Genomic DNA, 25676 nt, shown 5'->3' on the forward strand with positions numbered 1-25676 from the left:
CTGTCCTGTGACCTGATTACCCCTCCCAGCTGCACACGCTAGGCTTCAAATGTCAAATTCAAAATGTAACAAAAAAAAAAATTGCACCAAAACAGCAGAACGAGAACAACAAAATCAGAAATCCCATCATGCTTTGCACAGCATCAGGGGAAAAAAGCCCGGGCAGTTTTCTTCTGTGCAGCTAAAAATGAGGTTTGTATAAGAGAAACAAAGTTCTGATGCTGTGAAACTGTTAAAGAAACACAAAGCCTTTTTAGTGCTGCTGAGTCGATTTTTAGTCCGGAGGTTCACTTTAAGTCTGATTCTCTTGATGGGCAGGTGTACAACACTTTGGCCCATAAAAACTTTTCTCCTGAGTTTTCTCCAAGGAGATATTTTTAAAATGTATCAATAAAAAACCTGTTAACCTCCCAACATGCAAGAAAATTCTCAAAATAAGTTTGATATTACTTTTTTACTTACTATTTAGTACTTTTTCAATTGCTAATTGCTGAAAAGTTAATTTTAGATAATATGAAAAATTATCTCCTGGTAGAAAATCCTGGAGAAAAAGTTAATTGAATAAAGACCTTTGTGTGCAAATAAAGCAACAATTAAAGAAAAATGTCCCTCTGTGTGAAATTGCAAATAATTTGGGGATCTCATCATCTACTGTACATAATATCATGAAAAGATTCAGGGAATCCAGAGACGTTTCTGAACAATAGGGACAACATTGAAAGCCAATATTGGATGTCCATGATCTTGAGGCCCTTATACTGGACTTAAAGAGACTCTGAAGCGAGACTAAATCTCGCTTCAGAGCTCAAAGTTAGCAGGGGCACGTGTGCCCCTGCTAAACCGCCGCTATCACACCGCTTAACGGGGGTCCCTTCACCCCCAAACCCCCCACTGCAACACTTGGTCGCAGACTTGGTCGCTCCTGGAAGCAGGGCTAACTGCCGCAGCCCTGCCTCCAGTCGCGTCTATCAGCGGCGCATCGTCGCCTCTCCCCCGCCCCTCTCAGTGAAGGTAGACTGAGAGGGGCGGGGGAGAGGCGGAGATACGCGCTGGCAGACGCGCGTGGGGCAGGGCTGCGGCGGTTAGCCCTGCCCCAACCAGGAAGCGCTCCCCCGCTGCACCGAGGGGATTTGGGGGATCAGGGACCCCCGTTAAGCCGCGGGATATCGGCAGTTTAGCAGGGGCACACATGCCCCTGCTAACTATGAGGTCTGAAGCGAGATTTATTCTCGCTTCAGACTCTCTTTAAAAAGATTGGAGATCAATGCATTAGTTAAGGAAATCTTCCAACAATATTTGTTGTGAACATAGTTTGTCTCTGCATCCATAAATGCAAATGAAAACTCATCCAAAGAAAAAACATACAGTATATAAATATGGCCCAGAAACCCACCCTGCCCTTGTTTAAGCTGATTTAAAGGGCTGATTTTTATTGAAAACTGCAACATTTAAAATACATGTTTATACATACATATAAAATGTACACTTGTTCGAGAGTACAGTGCACTATAACATCTTTAGCTCATATTCAATTAACTTTTTCACCTGAGCTTTCTCCTAGGTCATTTTTTACAATTTTTAAATAAAATGCCTTATAAGCCACCAACAAGCAAGAAATACTCAGAATAATTTTGATAGAACCTTTTCACCTATTTTTTTTTTTGTACTTTTTCAATTACTGGTCCATATGCAATTAACTTCTTCTCCTTTAGTTTTCTCCAAGGTGATATTTTCAGATTTGCCAATATAATGCTTTTTAACCACTTTTCTACCACAGGTTTTTCCCCTTCAAAAGCTCTTCCTATTCATTTGGTAACAACTTTATCGCTAATTATTACACTGCAATGATCTATATATTATTTTTTTGTGGGACAACTGGGCTTTCTTTCACCAGTACTTTATGCTAAGAATTATATTATTTTATATGCATTTGACAGGGAAAAGGAAGAAAAAAAATCACCATTTCTCAGCTTTCAACCATTGTAGTTTAAAAATAAAATGTGTTATTGTAGATAAAACAGAGACATTTTATTTGCCCATTTGTCCCGGCTATTACAATGTTTAAATTGTGCTCCTAGTACAATGTATGATGATAATATTTTATTTTGGGTTAGCGGTGAAGGAGTTAAAAAATAATGAAAATGTATTTAATTTTTCTATGGTAAGTGTACAGTATAATGGTGTATTTGGAAGTAGTTTTACTTTTTGGCTACAAGATTGTGCTATACTAACTCCTTTTTAAAAAAAAAATAGAAAACAGTACCAAGTGTTTACATGTGTATACATGTGTTTATAAACAGGGACGTAGAAAAGCGTGGCAGAAGTTGCTAACTAGCAAGCAATAAAATACTCAAAAACTTGATAGTAATTTTTCACCTACTTTTTAGTGCTTTTTAACTTGCAAAGTGTTGAAAATTAATTTTAAAGAAGAAGAAAAATGATCTCCCAGGAGAAAAAATTAATTGCATATGGGCCTTTATTACAATAAAGTTGTCTCTTGCAGTAAGTTTTTTTAATCTGATGGTTCTTACCTTTTACCAACTGTGTTTTTAACCAGTCCTTCTCTACATGGGGTAACCTGAAGAATCTTATCAGTGCTAATCCCAGGGGAGAAGCACCATTTACACTATTCCTGCCATGTGTTAGAGATGGTCGGAAAATTTCTACGGAAATCCAATTTATGAGTTACATATAGTTACATAGTTATTTGGGTTAAAAAAAAATACATATGTCCATTGAGTTCTACCAGAAAATAAAGTACAACACCAGCCTGCACCCTCACATATCCCTGTTGATCATGAGGGATGCGAAAAAACCTTACAAGGCATGGTCCAATTAGACCCAATAGGAAAAAAAAAAATCCAGACTCCAAATGCCAATCAGATAAATTACCTGGATCAACACCACTGGGAATTACGTAGTAATTATAGCCATAGATTTCTTTCAATGCAATAAAAGCATCTTAGCCCCTCTTAAACACAGATATCGAATTTGCCATGACTACTTCCTGTTGCAATACATTCCACATTTGAATCACTTTTACTATAAAGAACTCTTTCCTAAATAACTGGCTAAAACTTTTTTCCTCCATGGGCAGATCATGTCCTCTAGTCCTTTGTGAAAGCATAGGGACAAAAAGCCTGCCAAGCTTTTATATTGCCCTCTGATGTATTTATACATGTTAATTAGATCTCCTCTACCGCGTCTTTTCTAAAGACTAAATAAACCAAGTTTATCTAACCTTTCTTGGTAAGAGAGACCTTCCATCCTTCGTTATCAATTTTGTTTCTTGTCTCTTCACCTGCTCTAAAAGACTGCAGTATATTTCCTGTAATGTGGTGCCCAGAACTGAATTCTATATTCCAGATGTGGCCTTACTAGAGAGTTAAACGGGCAATATTATGCTAGCATCCCACGTTTTTATTTCTCCTTTAAAGGGGTTCTGTTAGGGGTTTCTGAGGAGAAAAACAGACCCTTACCTTGGGCTTCTATCAGCCCCGTGCAGCGGTAATGTCCCACGCCATCCTCCTCCCATCTGCTGTTCTCCGCCGCCGGCCCCGGTCTAAGCGGCATGGGATCGAACTGCGGCTGCGCTACAGTGGCCGCGCACCCGCTCGCTTCCGACTGCGTCATCGGAAGCTTACTGCGCAAGCACAGTACAAGGCTCCGTTGTACTGCGCCTGCGCAGTAAGCCTCAGATGACGCGAGCGGAGGCACGGCAACGCGCATTATTCGTCTGTGTGACAGACGAATAATAGCCCAGTGCCGGCTGCGGGGAACGGCAGATGGGAGCAGGACGGCGTGGGACATTACCACTGCAGGGGGCTGATAGAAGCCCCAGGTAAGTGGCAGTTTTTCTCCTCAGGAACCCCCACAGAACCCCTTTAATGCATCCCCAAATTTTATTTGCTTTAGCTGTAGCCACCTGGCATTGAATACGATTATTTAGCTTGTTATCAACAAGTACTCCTGAGTCTGTCTCAAGTTTGATGTCCCCATCTGCATTCCATTTATTTTGTATGGTGCTAGACAGTTGGTACAACCAAAATGCATGGCTTTACATTTTTCAACATTGAATTTCATCTGCCATTTATGTGCCCATAAATGGCAAATTTGTGATCAGAAATCAACTTACTGCAGCAGTAGTTGGAAATCGGAAAATGGTATCGGAAATCGGATTTGTGTGGAAATGCCATATTACTACAACTTGAACATTTTAGTCCAATCACAGAGCTCGGTAGCATTGGACCATCTAGTGAACACAGAATTTCTCTGCAAAAATCAGATTAGTGCTGTGATTTTAGATCAATCACAAGACTCGGATATTGACGAGTATTTCTGAGTCTTGTGATTGGTCTAAAACGTCCATGTTATTTCGATTACCTTTTAAAAATTCAGCATCCTCTGATTGGTCCAATACTTTCCAGTCAACTATTGGTAATCCATTTTCAGCGGAAAAATAATACATTTTTCTGATTGGTCCAATACTTCTGACTTGGAAATATTTGGCCAATCAGAGAAAGTGGAAGAATTTTAGCCATTCGGCGAATTCAGGAGTGTATCTCAGATGTACGGATTTCTGAAAAAAATCTTTTTCTTTTTAAATGGATCAATTTTTTTAAATTAACTAATTTTATTAACCCAAATGAAAAAAAAAAAAAAAAAGACATTCCTTGGTAATAAAATCCACAAAATGGGTAATCGGCAGAAATCGGAAAACCATCAGAATGGGAAACAGACATTGCCTGGTCCGACCACCCCTACCGTGCGTCTTACCAGGATAAAGCGCGCATTGCTATAATGTGATGCTAACTGTAACAGGTGTTGATTCCCTGGTATTAGTGCTGGTAAAATTGTCCTGCACTGCCTGAGCTCAGCAAGTTTACCAGCCTTTCTTGCATCAGCCCCACATATTGTCTTTGTAGTTTTTGCTATCAGGGGTTTAAACGATTTGAAAATTATTGCATTCAGTAAAATGTTCTTTTTTTACAGTCTGCCCTAAAGGAGGATTGTCTGGAGGACAATTTTGATGGAAACTCCATTTCTCTTTTACTATTATATGCCAGTGAAAGTCTCTATTGTTTTGTCTGCAGTTATTGGTCGAATGTCTCCTTCTGGCTATCATCTCCAGAGAACAATTACACCGTCCCCACTAATGGATCCAATGTTGTCATCCCTGCAGGTAGTAAATGTTACGTTTTATGCAAATAACTGTGCATTCTTATAATGTAACCTGTCATTGTGCTGCTGGAAGAACACTGTGAATGGTTAGAGAGGCTTCTTAAAGCGAATGTGAAGCAAAAAATGAACGTATGAGATAATGAATTGTATGTGTAGTACGCAGGGCCGTGCAGAGGATCCTCAAAGGGGGGTGCTAAAACAAATCCTATGAAGTATCTGGGTGATAGCTGGTTGGGGAAGATGTTAGTGGGTGGGAGGTAGCATCTAGGTGCTGGCTTGGGGGTGAGTGGGTGGGAGGTAGCATCCAGATGCTGGCTAGAGTGGGTGAGAGAGAGCATCAAGGTGCTGGCTGGGAAAGGTGAGAGGCAGGCAGGTAGCATCACATCACAGTGTACTGGGTCTTGGCCTGGCTGAAGTGGGGAGGTGGCTAGGCTCTTGCTGGGTGAAGCTCCTTACCACTGCACCTTATCCCATATAAGTGGACTACATGCCCACTTCGTTCTCTGGTTTCTGGCTCGCTGCATGTGAGAGATCTCTGCACTTGAAACCATAAAGAGACTTCACACAATGGCTTCAATTCTGGTAGCGTTATCAAACAAATTACCAGAGGTAATTTACCTCATGAGGTAGTGACATTTAGCAATTCTGGTAGGTTTTAGTCATGTTTTACCTCATGAGGTAAATTATGAGGTAATTCGTGAGGTAATTTGCATTAATTTTACCGAAAATAGCTATTATTATGGAAATTAGGGGGCACATTAGCACATAATTTACTGATCAGTTTACGACCTGCCTGTACCTGGAGGTAAAGTCAATTTATATGCATTTTGCAGTTTTTAGGTGAGTTCCTATTGCTGTTTTAGTGGAGTTCCTATTTAGGCTGTGTAATTGAAATGAATACTAGAAATAAAACTCCAAATATTTACTGGATTTTTTTTTTAATAGGGATGCCTAGAAATATACTTCTCATAGGTTGCTACATAATCACATACACCTCCCCCCCACCCCCCACACCTTCCAAAGACTATCCTAACTTATGGAAGAGAATTAAAGACTACTATTATTTATTTACTGCATGCTTACCGCTGAAATACCTCATGTTTTACCTCACTTTATGCATTCACCTCATGTTTTACCTCATATTTTACCTCATGTTCTGAAATGGAGAAAATTCTTTCAGAATTGTTAAAAAAAGAGGGAAATACCGCATGAGGTATTTTACCTACAAACAAATATTTACCTCACATAGTTACCAGAATTGAGGCCAGTTTTATTAGTACAGCTAGTATTATGCGTGGATATGTTTATCTCATCATGTCACATGTCACTTCAGGTTCACTTTAACTTGTAGTAAAGGGGAATGCATATAGAATTGAAGGGGCTGAATGTGTATTGCATGGCAGCAACATAGAATGGAATTGGGGTGGTGCACATGGAACATAGTTGGAGATAGACTGCTGCACATTGAAACAGAGATGGAGGAATAGTGTAAAGTCAAGTGTTGTAATAGGACAAAAGACTGCATAGAGCAGTGATGGCTAACCTTGGCACTCCAGCTGTGACAAAACTACAAATCCCATCATGCCTCTGCTTCCCCGAGTTATGCTCAGAGCTGTCAGAGTATTGCAATGCCTCATGGGACTTGTAGGTCCACTACAGCTGGAGTGCCAAGGTTAGCCATCGCAGGCATAGAGTCTTAATGTATTTTGTGTGCTTGCATTGACTTAGGCCTGGCTGGGACCCATTATCAGTGCTTTCGCAGCACCTGCAGACCCGCAAAGCACGGCAACAGTGGAACCCTATGGGCTTGGTTCCACTTGCAGCGTTGTGATCGTGGGGCAATTACAAATAGCTGCATGCAGCATAATGGGAGACATCGTATCAGTGGCGGCAGAACCAAATTGTGATAGCTCAGGGAATGGCAGTCAAAATTGCAAACTTCCCATGATGAAAATCCAGGACAAATTGCAATCCATTGCAAAGTGCCACCACTGGTTCCCAGGCCTAAAGCTGCTGTCACATTTTGTACATTACATTGCACATCCTGAAAAACAGGATTGCAATGTAAAGGAAGAGTGTGCGTAACATGTACACTGTGTTACATACAGTAAAGCACATGGTACATAAAAGTATGCTTTACTGCAACTGAATCCACTTAACTCAGCAGTTTCAAGAGTTGTCTCGTTGGAGGTAAGTAGAGATGTCGCGAACATCAAATTTTGGGTTCGCAAAATCATGTATGCAAACCGGGCGAACCGCTCTAGACTTCAATGGGCAGGCAAATGTTAAAACTTAGAGGGACTGTTTTTGGCCACAAAAGTGATGGAAAAGTTGTTTCATTTCAAGGGTGTTTATTAATCACAAAATAATATTACAATGATAACATTTGTTGTACAAACATTAAATCCCCCTTGGGGGAAAAGCAGAGAAACTAATATCACATATCATGAATGAACATATCAGTAATTGCATAAAATAGCATTGTTATTTCGACAGGATTAATTCTTAGACTCTTTTAAATATACCATTGTATACTGAGAGATTTTACTAAACCCAAGTGTTTTTAACTTTATTCAGTGGGAGGGGGAGGGAAAGCTATAAGGGTCACAGAGGAGGGTGAATAGGGGGGGGGGGAGGGGAGGGGAAAGGGGACAAGTCTCGGGGATCTCACGGGTGGGAACACCACATCATGCCTGTGAGATGGATCCGAGAAGGATTTGAGGAAAGGGGAGGGATAAAGAGAGGGGAAGGGAGGAAGGAAGGGTAAGGTAAGGCAGGAAATTTTAATGAAACATAATCACAGTCTTCACGTTATCCAAAATAGCATATCATTAAGTTGTAATCATACATAGTACCAGCCGTCTCAACCTGTTTCCCCAGAACCATTTTACCTAACACTTATCTGGACTGTGGCATGCCGGAGAGGGGATCCATGCCAAAAGTCCTACCAAAAATTATAGAGTTGACGCAGAGTGGGGTTTTAATCCTTAACCCTCCTGGCGGTTTGTAAAAATCCGCCAGGGGGCAGCAAATACGTTTTTTTTTTTAATTTTTTTTTTTTTCATGTAGCGAGACGAGGTCTCGCTACATGATAGCCGCTGCTCGGCGGCATCCCCCCAGCCCCTCCGATCGCCGCCGGCGATCGGAGATCAAGAGATCCCGTTCAAAGAACGGGATCTCTTGGAGGGCTTCCCCCGTCGCCATGGCGACGGGGCGGGATGACGTCACCGACGTCATCGACGTCGTGACGTCAAAGGGGACTCCGATCCACCCCACGGCGCTGCCTGGCACTGATTGGCCAGGCAGCGCACGGGGTCTGGGAGGGGGGGCAGCTGCGGCGGCGCGTATAGCGGCGGATCGGCGGGTAGCAGCGGCGATCGGACACTGCACGCAGCTAGCAAAGTGCTAGCTGCGTGCAGCAAAAAAAAATTATGCAAATCGGCCCAGCGGGGCCTGAGCGGTGCCTCCCGGCGGCATAGCCTGTGCTCAGCACGGGCTTACCGCCAGGGAGGATAAAGGGCAGAAATCACAGTATATTCCTAGAAATAATGCACTGGAGTGGTACTGGGCCTGCAACGTAATGTGGCCACAATAGCAGTAGTGTGTGCAGCTCTGGGTGTTGGTGGGCTGTGGAGTGGCACACAAAATATAAAACAGGAGACCGATGTGCTAGCCCTTAAAAGGGGTATTTGGGCAAGTAGTGAGTGAGGAACAAGAACAAAGGTCTAGCTAATGCTTTCCCTACCTATCTGCAGCAAGTCTGACCCTGCTCTCACGAACAGTCAGCAGCCAGCAGAGAATGAATCCAATATGGCTACCGCAACTGCTTTTTAATGGGGGGGGGGGGGGGTCCATGAGGGAGTGTAGGCGGATTGGCTGTCAGGTGTTTGCTGACTGTGAGGTAAGGGGTTGAAGTGTGGCTTCGTAATGATGTATAGGGGGCGGGTTGAACACGCCAAATCTTCGGAGTTAGCCAACAGCGGAAAGTCGCCGGGAACTGTGTGCCGGTGAACAGTTCAGGCCATCTCTAGAGATAAATGCACTGCTTTTGACTTTATTCTGCAGAACTAGTTGTGCTGTAAATTCTTGGAATGGTTTGATCTCTCTCTGCAGAGCAGAGGGTATAGAAACTCAAAGCAGTTTCCTATGTTATTGTCTCACACTGCCCCCTCGCGACAAGTGGCCATAAATACACATTACGGCAGTACTAATTACCGTAGAAGCTTGAATATGTAACAAATAAGAAATAAAAATAATAATTTGGCCTGGAGCACTTGCAAGCCTCTAAATAAATTGGCTGCTGAAGGGTTAAATATGTCATGATTCCCCTCTGAGTCTTCTTAGTGTTCAGCTGCAACTTTTACTGGGTTGTTCAGGGTTTCTATTTCCTTTATTTCAGGCAAGTGGATTATAGCAGATGTGGCTATTCCCTTTCTGAACAAACTGCTCATTTATGGTATTCTGGAGCTAAGAAACCTGACAGCTAACTCCTCATCAGCAGGATCTGCACCCATCTTCCAAACCACAGTCCTGAATGCAACATATATCTCTATACAGGTGAGGAGCACCCCCACGCCTTTGCAGTGGTTGCATCTGCATCAATGCTGTATTGTCACACATCCCCCCATGTTTCCCATCTACAGCACCACCCAGTGTTGTACTGGGAGGTGGAAAAACTGAGGAAATCCACCTCCTGGCCAAGCAGCAGTAACCATTTGTTATCACTCCAATAGAAACCTGCAGCAAGTCTTCACTGTAAGCAGCAACCAGGGATGGTCGTAGTCAGCCAACTTCGCTACGCTGGAACTACGTGTAGTTTTACGCAATACGCTTCGCCAATCTACGGCTTCGAAATCAAATATTTGCTTCGTATGCATTTTGTAGACTACGCGTTAAAATCCGCAAATACGCGTAGGGCGAAGCATAGTGTATGCGGATGCTTATGCAGAAAATTTTACGCATTAATTCCTCTTTAAATGTTTACACTGGGAACTCTTCTATGTGTACATTCCCCTTTCCAATGCGTAAATTTGTAAGCATACAATCGCACATAGAAAATTAACCGCAAGTAACGCATTTGTAGTTCACTATGCAATACACATGTTAACTATGCATAATGGGCATAAGCTACGCGTAGTGGTACTTCGCTACGTGTACATTTTTGAGCGTAGTTATGAAACTTCACCTACGAACTACGATGCGTAGATGCAAACTACGATGCATAGATGCAAACTACGAAGTGTAATTCGCACTGGCGTAGTTTCCCTCATCCCTGGCAGCAATACCTGATTCTCTCTCTCTCTCTCTCTCTCTCTCTCTCTCTCTCTCTCTCTCTCTTCTCTCTCTCTCTTCTCTCTCTCTCTCTCTCTCTCTCTCTCTCTCTCTCTCTCTCTCTCTCTCTCTCTCTCTCTCCCATCCATCTCATGCAGTAGGGAATTGCAGATTTTCAAAACAGCTTATATACCATAGCTGGGATTTGAACCCAGAACCTAGTGTGTAGCAGGTATCTGTCTTACCCTCTAGACCATGACCCCACACTACATGCTAAAGCTGCCGGTAGCATAAACCATACTTCCATTATGATCAATTCGATAGAAAAAGTAGCATGATTAAGGATTTGTACTTTTTGAAAAGCATGCTTATTTATATACCATAGCTGGGTTTTGAACCCAGAACCTAGTGTGTAGTAGGTATCTGTCTTACCCTCTAGACCATGAACCACACTGCATGGAAGTAGGTATCTGTCTTACCACTAGTAAGGCTGAGGCTGGAGAGGCTGCAGCCTCAGGGCGCAGTGTAGGAGGGGGTGCACAATTCATTCAGCTGTCATTCCCAATTGTGTTTGAAGCAGAAAGAAATAAGAAAAGGTGATACATGGCAGCGACAGCAAGCCAGATAAGTAGAGATTAAGGTGTTGGGGGTGGGGGGGGGGGGGGGGCTGGGGCACCTCTTAGTGTAATAAGCAAATCAGTGTGTGACAGCTGGGGTGGGAGGGATGGGGGGGGCGCACTTTGCTGTCTCAGCCTTGGGTGCTGAAGGACCTTGTCCCACCTCTGACCACACTACATGCTAAAGCCTGGCCCTGAGTGTGGTTGATGGTCTAGAGCAGTGGTCCTCAAACTAAGGCCCGCGGGCCGAATGTGGCCCCCTAAGGCTTTCTTACCGGCCCCCCACACAGAAAATGTTTTGCTTATAAATGCAGTCAGCTACATCTTTAAATATTGGTGGTCCACATATGGAATAGCAGTGCAGCACCCCCCATCCACATTAGGAAGCCAGAAAGCAGAAATTTTGCTGGTTTCCAATCAAATTCCACATCAGGTGACACTGCTGTCCAATTGGCCTTGCAGATTGTCACCTGGGTATGCTTCACTGTCTGGTCCGCAAAGACTTCTACATCATTTTATGTTTACTCCGGCCCACCAGCGGTCTGAAGTATGTTGACCCGGCCCTCAACCCAAAATGTTTGGGACCCCTGGTCTAGAGGGTAAGACAGATACCTACTACACACTAGGTCCTGGGTTCAAATCCCAGCTATGGTATATAAGCATGCTTTTCAAAAAGTACAAATCCTTAATCATGCTACTTTTTCTATCGAATTGATCATAATGGAAGTATGGTTTATGCTACCGGCAGCTTTAGCATGTAGTGTGGGTCATGGTCTAGAGGGTAAGACAGATACCTACTACACACTAGGTTCTGGGTTCAAAACCCAGCTATGGTATATAAATAAGCATGCTTTTCAAAAAGTACAAATCCTTAATCATGCTACTTTTTCTATCGAATTGATCATAATGGAAGTATGGTTTATGCTACCGGCAGCTTTAGCATGTAGTGTGGGTCATGGTCTAGAGGGTAAGACAGATACCTACTATACACTAGGTTCTGGGTTCAAATCCCAGCTATGGTATATAAATAAGCATGCTTTTCAAAAAGTACAAATCCTTATTCATGCTACTTTTTCTATCGAATTGATCATAATGGAAGTATGGTTTATGCTACCGGCAGCTTTAGCATGTAGTGTGGGTCATGGTCTAGAGGGTAAGACAGATACCTACTATACACTAGGTTCTGGGTTCAAATCCCAGCTATGGTATATAAATAAGCATGCTTTTCAAAAAGTACAAATCCTTATTCATGCTACTTTTTCTATCGAATTGATCATAATGGAAGTATGGTTTATGCTACCGGCAGCTTTAGCATGTAGTGTGGGTCATGGTCTAGAGGGTAAGACAGATACCTGCTACACACTAGGTTCTGGGTTCAAATCCCAGCTATGGTATATAAGCTGTTTTGAAAATCTGCAATTCCCTACTGCATGAGAGAGAGAGAGAGAGAGAGAGAGAGAGAGAGAGAGAGAGAGAGAGAGAGAGAGAGAGAGAGAGAGAGAGAGAGAGAGAGAGAGAGAGAGAGAGAGAGAGAGAGAGAGAGAGAGAGAGAGAGAGAGAGAGAGAGAGAGAGAGAGAGAGAGAGAGAGAGAGAGAGAGAGAGAGAGAGAGAGAGATTTTAAAATTTTTCCGACGGAATTCCGTGTAAATCGGAATTCCGCGGAACTGACCCGGTAGACTGTCGGAATGGAACGGTAACGGAATTTCTATATGGCGGAATGCGGAATTGTGCCGGAAACGGAAATCGGCTATTCCGACCATGCCTGTATGAAACACCCTTATTGTATTTTGCTAACGTGGGATTAGAACCTTCAACTCCGACCCAAATAATTCACTAATTCAATCTTCAATTGAGATAAAAGTTGGCCCTACTCACTAGAATTCATCTATAGATGCAATGCAATTGAGTGATCTGACTCCTGGGAAATTTTTGTTAAAGAGAAACAGTAACGAAAAGGGGGAGAATGTAAATACATTGCTGTAACGATCGGTGTAACACAGAGAGGATCTGATTACCGGTGATCTGCAGTATCACCGAAAATACAGATATATACCCGATTATTGATGATCTGCAGTATCACCGATAATCAGATATATTTCTAACCTCTGGACACCTGAGTAATATGAGTGTTTGGTGCAACAGTAATACTTTGAGGAGAGCACCCGTGTAGAGGGTGCCAGGCAGTAAGAGATACTGCCCAAGAACAAGCTCCTTCCAATGGCCTGAGGCTCTCCAAGGGGAGGAGTCAGGCTGAGAGTGGGAAGGACCAGAGTGTGAGTGACCCCAATGGTGGAGTGTCACTGACAGATCTGTGAACTATCTCTAAACAGGGGAGATAGTTCTCGAGGTCGGACAGGCCAGGTCGGCAACAGCCAGACAGATCAGATACAGAGACAGGAGACAGATACGGAATCCAAAGACAAGCAAGGTTCAGCAACAGAGTATCAGATATAGCGAAGTACCAAATCAGAGATCAAGAGAGTGGTCAGGAAAGCAGGAAGTCATAACAGATGATAACAATGCCTAGTCTTAGGTGTGAGCTCCGTGATTGATCATCAACACCCTGGAACTAGTCTGATATATAACAGAGTGGTAATACAGTTCCCTAGTCTTGGGTGTGAGTTCCTTGATCATCAACACCCTGGAACTAGTCTGAAGTATAACAGGATGGTAATACAGGTCCCTAGTCTTGGGTGTGAGTTCCTTGATCATCAACACCCTGAAACTAGTCTGAAGTATAACAGAATGGTAATACAGTTCCCTAGTCTTGGGTGTGAGTTCCTTGATCATCAACACCCTGGAACTAGTCTGAAGTATAACAGAATGGTAATACAGTTCCCTAGTCTTGGGTGTGAGTTCCTTGATCATCAACACCCTGGAACTAGTCTGAAGTATAACAGAATAACAATACACAGATACTGACAAAAAGGTCTGAGTGCTACCACGTAGTGATCGCAACGGCAGACACCAGTGAAGTGACCAGCACCCAGTATATATACTATAGCGCTCTCCAGCGCCTCCCCTAAGTGCTGGACCAATCAGAAATGGTTGAATTGTCAGCTGACCGGCTTGGTCAGCTGACACCCTTCTGGCTGTCATAAAAGTTCTGCCTCTCCAAGCGCGCGCGCGTCCTTCTGAATCTGTGTGGACTATCAGTCCCAGCCACACCAGACATGTGTTGCAATGTATCCGCTGTGCAGGGCGCGGAACCAGCCGCACCGCTATCCGAGCATGCGGTGGTTTCTCCGCGTTCAGCCATGCTGACAGATGTAGGCTATGCGTGCAAACCGCCGCGTCAGATGCGGAATCCGCTGCATTGGACGCGGAAAGTTCAGCCATGCTGACAGATGTAGGCCTATGCGTGCAAATCGCTGCGTCAGATGCGGAATCCGCCGCATTGGACACGGAAACAGCCGCCTTGCTCTGAGCACCCGCGGCGGCTTTTCCGCGTTTTCTCACAATTGCAAAGTGACAAGTTAAAAAATAGGAGTGATCAAGAAATGATTGATATTGGCCATGTAGTTCATTCATATTGTTTTATCCACAATCAGCCTGCATGTAATCATATTTACTACTGGAAGACAAGAAAAAACACACATGCCACCAACTGCCATTATCTATAACCACACCCCCTAACAATGCGATAGGCTAAGGGCCCTTTTACACCTAATCAGTTGTTCTCAGTTAAAACGGAAAGAAAACTAACTTTCAAAGTAATGCCCATGATTTCCTATGGCATCTTTCACACTTAATGCGTTTTAACTGAAATCTTCTTCCCAATGCACTGCTATGAAAAAAAAAACACGTACCAACGCGCACTAACGCATACTAAAGCATACTAACGCACACTAACGCATACCAACTGATAAAGTGTAAACGGGGCCTTAAAGAGGAACTCTAGTGAAAATAATGTAATAAAAAAAATGCTTGGGGGCGTGGCCAAGATGGCGCTATAGCAGGACGTGTTTCTTGGAGCTCCGCTGCCTGGCCACCCTTTACTTTCTTTTCTACGCATACTTAGCACTGCTGCAACTGCAACCACCCTGTGCTTCATCGCTACCATCCTCTCCCACACTGGATTCTTGGGCCGAGCCGCCAGCTGAGAGTGCGGGGACAGCGGAACCTGCCCGAGCGTCTACCCCGCAGTGCTGGGACTGTACCAGCGGGCCTGCCAGACCTCCAAAATCCCCCAGGAGGTACCAGCCCTACCCGGACATGCCACCGAAAACCTCTAGAAACAAAGACAAAGAGGAGCCTACCGAGGCCCCTGAAGATATTACCAGCACCCCTGCCCAGCAGAAACCAGCTAAGAGGGGCAAGCAGACTAATGACGGAGAGTCCCCGGCCGAACACGTGGCAGAGGTTTTTCCTATGCCTAGCTCTGCAGAGTTGCTGGAAGCTATAAAAATGTGCCAATCGACCCTCACTCAAAAAATTTAGAACATGGAAGTGAATCTAGGGCTGCTGAGAAGCGATTTAAGCAAAATTAGAGGGAGAACCATGCAATTGGAGCAACGCACCTCCGATTTGGAAGATACTGTTCAAACCCACCGGATTGCTATTCCAGCTATTCAACAGCGTCTCTCCCAGCTGGAAAACAGGGCTGTGGACGCCGAAAATAGAAATAGAAGAAACAACTTGCGTGTCCTGGGTATCCCAGAGAAAGCAGAAGGCTCAGATATGGTCGCTTTTTTAGAAAACCTGCTCAAACAGCTCCTGCCAGATTCCACCTTCTCTCCCTTTTTCGTTATTGAAAGGGCTCACCGCTTGGCCACCAAAAAGAATCCTCCTGGAGCGCTCCCACGGCCAGTAATCTTTAAATTGATGAACTTTAAAGACAGAGACGCTATTCTCTCTGCTGCACGCGAGGCGGGGGAGCTACGCTACCAAAACACTAAGCTAATGATTTTTCCGGACTATACCCTGGAAACCCAGAGACAAAGGCAATCCTTCCAGTCTGTGAAGAGCAAGCTACGTGACAGACAAATACAATATGCCATGCTGTTCCCAGCGAAGCTCCGGGTACAAGACGGGGAGAAAACTCTCTTCTTCGAGACCCCTGCTGAAGCTCTAAAGTGGATTGAAGCTCTCCCAGCACAGTAACACCTTTCACCTGTACCTTTTTGCCTGATACAACACTATAACTGTTTGGTTCGCCAGAATGACGGTATGTGATCCTTCTTCAAAGTACTGCTCGTATAAAATCGGCCCGGTAAGTGAACACACTGGTATTTACACCTGGGACAGTCCGTTAACGTATTTCTCAGTCTATTAGCAAATATTACTTTTCTTTATTAATGCATAGACTTTTGCTTTTAAAATGGAGGCTGTTACTTTTGAAAGACTATCAGGGCGCTCTTTTGTACATTTACCCGCCCTTCTTCATACCCCTCAAGCCCGGGAAGTTAAGACTCCTCCCTTTATGTGCTGAACTTCATACTGCTAGCGGATCTAACGGACCCTCCGAGACAGTAGTTTGCTATCTAACTAAGATTTACACAACAAAGACTGAGTCCCGGTTGTCTATTATTAAGAAAGTACTGTTCGGGCAAGTTATCACTTTAGCTCCCTGGCATATGGGTGTAGGAAAACATGCCGCTGTACTACCCCACTACCCTTCCTGTCAATCACTGAGTGGATCTAGCACATACTATGGAGGAACTTGCATCTATCTTCACTGTGCTAGCTTTGATGGAATTTGGAGTAGTACGTACGGACTGACGGAGGGTTACCGCTCACAACTGTTCAATATGTTATGTTCATGCGCATTCTCTATGTTTCAATTTTTAAAGATTACATGTGCATGCTGCCTCTTGTGCGCTGTGGAGAGTTGTGCAGGCAGTAAATAAGAGTACATACAATCAAATTTATTTAGATGCCGTTAGTTGGTGGACCTGGGTATCAGGCAAAATGCTCTTTGAAATGTAAAGCAACGGTTAAGAATCTGTTTCACTGTTTTCATGCTCATATGTTGTGTTGGTGAGGTTCGGGGGAGAGGACAGGGGTAAAGGGCATTTAATAACATGCTTGCTTGGGACTCTGCTGGGCTGGGATTGGGTTCAGGATTAGAATTTAACTCTTCATTATAACTCTTGAAACATGGGGACAGGCGGGTAGTCTGAGGCAATGTCAAATTGGGACAAGAGGAGAATAAAAAGCTATGCGCTGATGTAGTCACACGGCCCGTGATTACAAGCCAATTACATATTCCGGCCACAGGGGGGCAGTGTTGACCAATAATCAGCCACGTTCTACATGCAGCCACTCGGGCTGTGAACAAATCTTCTAAGCTATTTCTCTGTATCGGGAATCTGTTATATACAGTACAGATACGACTTTGATACTACCCTGCATACCAGCCACTATACTCCTGCGATACTTTAACAAACAATATACGCTGGCGGATGGGTTGGTGCTCACTGTCCTCCTGAACACCCTATTAATCTTTTAAGATGTTTCACATTGGAACCTTACGCTATATATATGCTATGCATACATCACAATTCAGCTCCATAAGTCTAGTATCCCTGAGGCCGCGATAATACTCAGATTGTGTACAGTCCTCCACGTTAGCTGGATGTTAACTGGAACGCCCTGGGTCCGTAGTTTTTGGGAGAAGTGGGATATTAATGTATGGAATAAATAGTGGCTGCAAGCTAAAACCTGCTATGTTCTTAAGGATTGTGCCCATACTCTCCTATCCCTCTCAAACAAGACAAAAGGAGCTATGTCCTTCCATTCCTCGGTCCCATATCTACACATTGCCCGTTATCCTTTACGGATTGCCTATGCCTGTCTATATGTAATCTAATCAATACCTGCACCTGCAGTCTCAGCCCTTCTGCAATATATAGAGCCCATGTGGGAAATTTGATTTGTGCCCAGATTCCCCTGGTGTATGGACTTTCCCTCTCCTTGCCACGGTGTTGTGAGCGTGTGCTCACTTAATCATAGGTGGCTAGGCGGCGGACTCCTATGTACCTGCTTCACCGCCACCCCCCAGGTAGAAAACTATTTCTACTTTTATTCTGGGTCCTGGGAACTGATCCAGAATACCTGTTTTTGTTGGGTTCTTGGGTATAAGCTGTAGGTAGAGTTCTAAGTTAGTACCTCAGCAGGGTTTCTCTGTTTTGTTTGTTTGTTTGCCACAGGAATGTTGTATGCAGACTCCTCACTTCAACCTATTCACACGTCACAGTCTATCCTTAGTTCAAGCAAATTGCGCCTCCTGATTGTTATTGCTCCCCACTCCGTATGGAGGAAAGAAGTCAGTAATGTTATTAATACCCCCTTTCAAGGATGGAGACCCCCCTAAAAATACTCTCTTGGAATATTAGAGGTCTAAGATCCCCATTCAAGAGGTCTTTAATGTTTCAATACATTTCCAAAAACAAGCCCCACATACTGATACTCCAAGAGACACATATGGATGGTACCTTAGCTAAATACCTAGTCAAGCCTTGGGTACACCGAGCATTCCATTCCACATATTCTACTTTTGCCAGAGGAGTCACGATCCTCCTCAATAAATCTCTTACTTACAAATTTCTCTCGGCGTTTCCGGACACCGATGGCAGGTATGTTATACTCCATTTGTCGATTTGTGGCACAGTCTACTGTATTGTGGGTATATATGCGCCTCCACCCCTGCAAAAATCCTTTTTAGAAGAAATAACTCTTAAACTGCAAAAATACTTACCAGCTAAACTTCTTATCATAGGTGATTTTAATGACATTATCTCCTCAAAACTAGACTCTACCAACAGAGCACGTAGCGCAAACACCGACTTAACTAGCTGGGCTGACTCCCTCTCCCTTACGGAGGTATGGAGGTGGAAAAACTCCCAAAAAACTGCATTCTCACATTTCTCTGCTACACACAAATCTGCCTCACGGATAGACCTAGCCTTTGGCAATACTGACCTACTAGCCTCCGTGACAGCAGCTACATATCTCCCCAGTGGTCTTTCTGACCACGCCCCGCTTGAAATTACGTGCACAATGCCAGTTCCAAACAATAAAACACTATGGAGACTGAATCCGAAATGGATTAATGATGATAAGATTGCAGAGAAAATCACAACTACCATAAACCAGTACTGGGATATCAATACCGATACAGCCTCCACTCAGAATGTATGGGACGCTTTCAAGGCAACAATTAGGGGGGAATATATAAATCAGATTAGTGCCTGCAGGAAGGAATTTAGCAAAGATTTGACTGTTTTGACAAACTCTGAAGAAAATGCCACACAAAAATTTGCGGATGCCCCTTCGGACTCTACATATGCTGAGATGATGCATAGTAAACGTGCACTCAATATACACATGACCGACCTCACCAAAACATCTTTTATAGAATGGCAACAGGCCACCTTTGAGAAGGGGGACAAAAATGGCAAATTATTAGCTAACATTGCACGGGACCCCCAGAAACACTCCAACATCCCCGGAATCAAATCTGCGTCAGGAGAAATCCTTTCCTCCCCTAAAGACATCCTTTGCAGATTTCATGACTTCTATGAAGAATTATATTCCTCCCACTTCGAGGGTTCCCCATCCGACTTATCCGCACTTTTGGCAAACATTAAGCTCCCAATGCTAGAAGAAGAAATCTCCAGTGCCTTGGATGCGGAGATCTCGGAGGAGGAAATTTTGGACTCAATTTTGTCCTTCCCCCCTCAAAAAACTCCCGGTCCTGACAGAATCCCCATTGAATTTTATAAAAGATACATGCGTATCCTCGCTCCACACTTAAAAATGACTTACAACAACTGTTTAATTAATGGAGAACTACCTGAGACCTCCTCACAAGCTCATGTTATTCTCCTATTGAAACAAGACAAGGACCCGCTAGACTGTGGCTCATATAGACCAATCTCCCTGCTCAACAATGACCTAAAGATTCTAACTAAAATAATAACCACCCGTATTAACAAATACATTGCCAATATAGTAGATCCAGATCAGACCGGGTTTATGCCCCACAAGACCACTGACATCAATTTGAGGCGCATATATACCCACATTCAGGCTTCGGAGGGCATTACCTCTCCTCGGGCTCTGGCGTTTTTAGACATACAAAAAGCATTCGACTCAGTGGAATGGGAATACCTTTGGGCTGTTCTTTCTAAATTTGGGATGGGCTCCCGGCTGATATCTTGGCTTAAAACTATTTATAATCACCCTCGCACTAATATCAAAATTGGTACAGATTTGTCACAGGACATTCAACTGAAACGTGGCACTAGACAGGGATGCCCTCTCTCCCCGGCCCTTTTCGCGCTGGCCATGGAACCTATTGCTGCTGCTGTTCGGCAGCGGCCGGATATTTGTGGTTTTCGGGTGGGGGGGCTGGATGAGAGGGTGTCCCTGTATGCCGACGACATGGTCATTTACCTGGAAAACCCCACTGACTCACTTAAAGGAGTCCTGGAGCTATTTAATCAGTTCTCACCATTTACTGGTCTAAATGTAAACTGGTGCAAGTCTAAGTTTCTTCCACTAAACTTCGCTCCAGTAATACAGCCCCAACTGGAAGTCGTATCCAGAACAAAATATCTGGGGATAGTGGTTTCCAATAATGCTGCGGATTACTTTTCAGACAACTTACTTCCTATAATCCTGTATACTAAAAAGAGGATTCAGGGGTGGCAGGCTCTCCCTCTCTCCCTAATTGGAAGAATAAATCTTATTAAAATGAAGCTTCTCCCTAAATATCTTTATCTTCTCCGGAATTGTCCAACCTGGCTACATAGAGGCTTCTTTAGGCAACTAAACTCCCTTTTGTCGAGTTTCATCTGGTACAATAAAACTCCAAAACTTAGTCTTAGAAAGCTCCAGAGACCGTGGACAGAGGGGGGGCTTGCTTTCCCGGACCTATATAAATACTTTATAGCTAGTCAGCTGGTTACGGCTCATTGGTGGCTTGTTCAAGACAAATCAAATGCTTCCACAATACTAGATGCGGCCATCCTGGGGTCCTACGAGGCACTTGCCCAAATACTGTATAGAGGTGTAAGAGCACCGTACCCCTTAACTACAAACATGAAGGTGGTTCTGAGAGCATGGAATCTGGTCCAATCTTGGTTCTCTTCATCGCAAAACTCCTTCTCTCCAGGGGTTCCACTCTGGAACAATCCCTCCCTTTCTCAATTTTATAAGATCCCTGACCCAATTGTATGGATCAGGAAAGGGATAACGAAACTGGAACACATCATCTCAAACAGAAAACTGACAGAGTTCGATGCTCTTAAGGCCACCTTTTCCCTGCCAAACTCCTATTTTTTTAGATATTTACAACTGAGACATGCTTTTGGGGCACAATTTGGGCACGAGCCAGTCGTGATCAGCTCTACTGCTATCGAAGATATTATTACAAATGAAAACCTTACTAAAGCACTCTCAGCAATATACCAAAGTATAGTGTTAATCACTGAACCCCACGTCACGGTCTTTAAACAGCCCTGGTCCGCACTGATACCTGACCTGGATGATGAGGACTGGGAAGATACTTTAATTAAGCCCTTTGAATACCTGATTTCCGCCAGAGACAAGTTAATCCAATTTAAAATTATCTATCAGGCGTATCTAACCCCCTATAAAATGAGCAAGTTTGGCAGGGAAGCTTCAAGCGCATGCTGGAGATGTGGTGCTACTGGAGCTGATTTTTCCCATGTCTTCTGGGACTGTCCTCTGATTGCCGACACCTGGAGAGAAATATGTACTTTCATAAGCTCTGTTACTAAGACACACATTACACCAGAACCTAAGATCTGTCTCCTCGGTAACGTGCATATAATTGCTTCCCCCAGACCCCAAAGGCAATTGATAGGTTTACTGTTATTTTATTACAGAAAAGCGATAGTGCTACAATGGAAACAACCAGCTCCTCCAACCTGCCTATATTGGAAAAAACTGATAAACAACTCTCTTCACCTATACAAGGCAGCTTACATAGCAAGGGGATGCTCAGCTAAGTTTAAAAAGATATGGGGAATTTGGATCTCCAATAAAGATACTGCATAGGGTGCACTGAGAACAGTTCTCTGAGATTTACTTTAGCTTATTAATGACAACTAAGACATGCGGAAGGTCCTCGGCATTGATATAGACATAGCTCCTAACTAACGAATGGGTTTATGTATTTAAAATATACTGTCTCTGGTAAATTTTGCTTAACCTGTGTAAATGTATGTATTTGACTTCCGAATATGTAATGCACTACCTCTGCTCCTAAACAGCCGGTTTGCTTGTATGCAATATATAAGACGTGTGGTAACAGTCTGCATTCTTTCTTGTGGTTCCTGTCTCCTCACCTGTGTGTGATGGAGGACAGGGTGTTTTGTTTGTGTTATTATTTTTGTTTAAACTGAAAATTTCAATAAAAAGAATTTTCAAAAAAAAAAAAAAAAAAAAATGCTTCATTTTTACAATATTTATGTATAAATGATTTAGTCAGTGTTTGCTCATTGTAAAATCTTTCCTCTCCCCGATTTACATTCTGACATTTATTACATGGTGACATTTTTACTGTGGGCAGGTTATGTAGCTGCTGCTAGCTGTTTTGGCCGTTGGAGACAGCTGTAAACAGCTATTTCCTGTCTCTGAACCTTGTTACATTGTGGCAAACTGTCAAAACTACCGTGGTCCTCAGAGCTTCTCGTGGGAGGGGTTTCACCACAATATCAGTCATACAGCGTCCCCTGATGGTCTGTTTGTGAAAAGCAATAGATTTTCTCATGTAAAAGAGGGTATCAGCTACTGATTGGGATAAAGTTAAATTCTTGGTTGGAGTTTCTCTTTAAAGTTTGTTTTTTTATAGATATACAAATGCACAGAGGGAGAAATTGGTTGCTTGGCAGTTAGAAACAGCTGTGATTTCCCACAATGCAGCAAGGCATAGACAACAAACTCATACCTCCCAACTGTCCCTCTTTTGGAGGGACAGTCCTTTTTGGGGAACCCTGTTCCTCTTACCCTATTTCTTCCTCATTTGACCCTCTTTCAGGACTGATGTACAGCTCGATGTAAATATATGTATTTTTCTACTGAATAATGTGTTTACTTGACTCTAAACTTTATTTCCATCCTTTAAATTGATATGTTTCTTATTTTCAAATATTAATTTGAAGTAAAATAATTCAGGATAAAAAGGACCAGTGTGTTTGGAATTATAAAACAACATATTTTTCTTATTAAATCATTATGGTATGTATTACTAGGGGTGATTTGGGGCTGTGGTTAGAGGTGTGGTAGGGGTGTGGCTTAAGTGTCCCTCTTTCTTATTTCAAAAAGGGAAGGGGTATGCCAAACTGTCAGGACCATGGCCCTGACATCACATTGTGGGAGGAGTTTCACCACAATATCAGCCATACAGACCCCCCTGATGGTCTGTTCAAGAAAACGTAAAGATTTTTTGTGGGAATGGGGGTATCAGCTACTGATTGGGATGAAGTTCAGTCCTTGGTTACAGTTTCTCTTTAAGCTTTTGGTAATATGTTTATTTTCTGTTCAGGGAGGACAATTAACTGCAGGAACTGAGAGCAGCCCATTCCAGGGCGAACTCCATATTGTTTTACGAGGAAAGCGCTCCACTCCCAGTATACAGCTACCCGATGGATCCAGTCAGGGAGCCAAAGTTCTGGGTATGTATAGCAGTCAGCCCTGCATAATTACACTTCTTTCTGCATCACATATTCTTTGTACTTCAACTTTTTTATTTTTGGCAGTTTTTCCAGTTATTGCAACTATAAGTAGAGTTGAGCCGAAATTTTCGTAATTTCGCATTACTATAATTACGCATGCGAAATTTGCGATTACGATGCGAAATTAGCGTAGCGAAATTGCCATTAAAATCGTAATTGAAAATACCGTAAGCGTAATTTTCAACGCGAAATTTCGCGTTTCGTTCATGCCGTAATTTCGCATTAAACGCTACCGTAATTTCGGATTAAACCGTAACGCTCCGTATAATATAAAAAAGCCGCCGACTTTAAGGGTTAATAGCAAAGCCCCCTTAAATGCTAAGAGCCTCAAATTTGGAGAATATATTAAGGAGATCAGGAGGAATAAGAGGAAAATTTTTTTTTTCAAAAAGACCTTATAGTTTTTGAGAAAATCGATGTTAAAGTTTCAAAGTAAAAATGTATACATTTAAAAACCCGCCGACTTTAACGGTTAATAGCAAAGCCTGCTTAAAGTTTAGGAACACCAAATTCCTAGGGTATATTAAGGGGATCAGTGGGAATAAGAGGAAACAATTTTTTTCAAAAAGACCTTATAGTTTTTGAGAAAATCGATTTTTAAATTTCAAGGGCAAAAATGTCTTTTAAATGCGGAAAATGTCAGTTTTTTTTGCACAGGTAACAATAGTGTATTATTTTCATAGATTCCCCCAAGTGGGAAGAGTTTTACTTACTTCGTTCTGAGTGTGGGAAATATAAAAAAAAACGACGTGGGGTCCCCCCTCCCAGACCTCTTTAACCCCTTGTCCCCCATGCAGGCTGGGATAGCCAGAATGCGGAGCACCGGCCGCGTGGGGCTCCGCACCCTGACTATACCAGCCCGCATGGTCCATGGATTGGGGGGTCTCGGAAGGGGAGGGGCAGCCAAGCTTTCCCCTCCCCCTCCGAGCCCTTGTCCAATCCAAGGACAAGGGGCTCTTCTCCACCTCCGATGGGCGGTGGAGGTGGAGGCCGCGATTTCCTGGGTGGGGGGTTCATGGTGGAATCTGGGAGTCCCCTTTAAAAAGGGGTCCCCCAGATGCCCACCCCCCCTCCCAGGAGAAATGAGTATAGAGGTACTTGTACCCCTTACCCATTTCCTTTAAGAGTTAAAAGTAAATAAACACACAAACACATAGAAAAAGTATTTTAATTGAACAAAAAACATAACCACGAAAAAAGTCCTTTAATATTCTTAATTAACCATTAATACTTACCTGTCCCTTTAAATAAATGATCCCACGCAATATCCTCGGACATGTTCTATCAGTTACAATGTAACAAAGTTATTACAATGTAACAACTTTGTTACATTGTAACTACGCCGCACCCGACGTCACTCGCCGCTCAGCCGCCGCATACACTTACGCGTCCTTGCAGGACGCTAAGTCCCCGCCGGTTCCCGCTGTCCACCCCGCCCACATCTGTCACCCACATGTCACCCACATGTGGGTGACATGTGGGTGACATGTGGGAGAGGCGGGGAGGGCAGCGGAGCCGGCGGGGACTTAGCGTCCTGCACGGACCCGACAGAGCTCTGAGCTATATAGCTCAGAGCTCTGAGAAGCATCTTTGTATTTTGGCTCCAAGGAGCCCCATTGGTCCTTAGCAGACCAATGGGTTTCCTTCAAATCAGAAGGAACCCCATTGGTCTGCTAAGGACCAATGGGGCTCCTTGGAGCCCAAATACAAAGATGCTTAGAGAGCTCTGAGCTATATAGCTCAGAGCTCTGTCGGGTCCGTGCGGCGGGTGAGCGGCGAGTGACGTCGGGTGCGGCGTAGTTACAATGTAACAAAGTTGTTACATTGTAATAACTTTGTTACATTGTAACTGATAGAACATTTCCGAGGATATTGCGTGGGATCATTTATTTAAAGGGA

General features: G+C 43.5%; 1 protein-coding gene across 1 annotated transcript in view; it reads left to right on the top strand.

Annotated features, from left to right (window-relative positions):
• LOC137519140 (fibrocystin-L-like) overlaps positions 1-25676 on the top strand; it is a 328027-nt gene that overhangs the window by 218614 nt on the left and 83737 nt on the right. The window contains exons 46-48 of the mRNA XM_068237923.1: positions 5094-5182; positions 9581-9738; positions 23588-23717. Coding sequence (XP_068094024.1) covers positions 5094-5182; positions 9581-9738; positions 23588-23717 — 377 coding nt within the window. The remainder of the gene's footprint in view (positions 1-5093; positions 5183-9580; positions 9739-23587; positions 23718-25676) is intronic.

The sequence above is a fragment of the Hyperolius riggenbachi genome, chromosome 5 (assembly GCF_040937935.1).
Source record: "Hyperolius riggenbachi isolate aHypRig1 chromosome 5, aHypRig1.pri, whole genome shotgun sequence".
Taxonomy (NCBI): Eukaryota; Metazoa; Chordata; class Amphibia; order Anura; family Hyperoliidae; genus Hyperolius; species Hyperolius riggenbachi.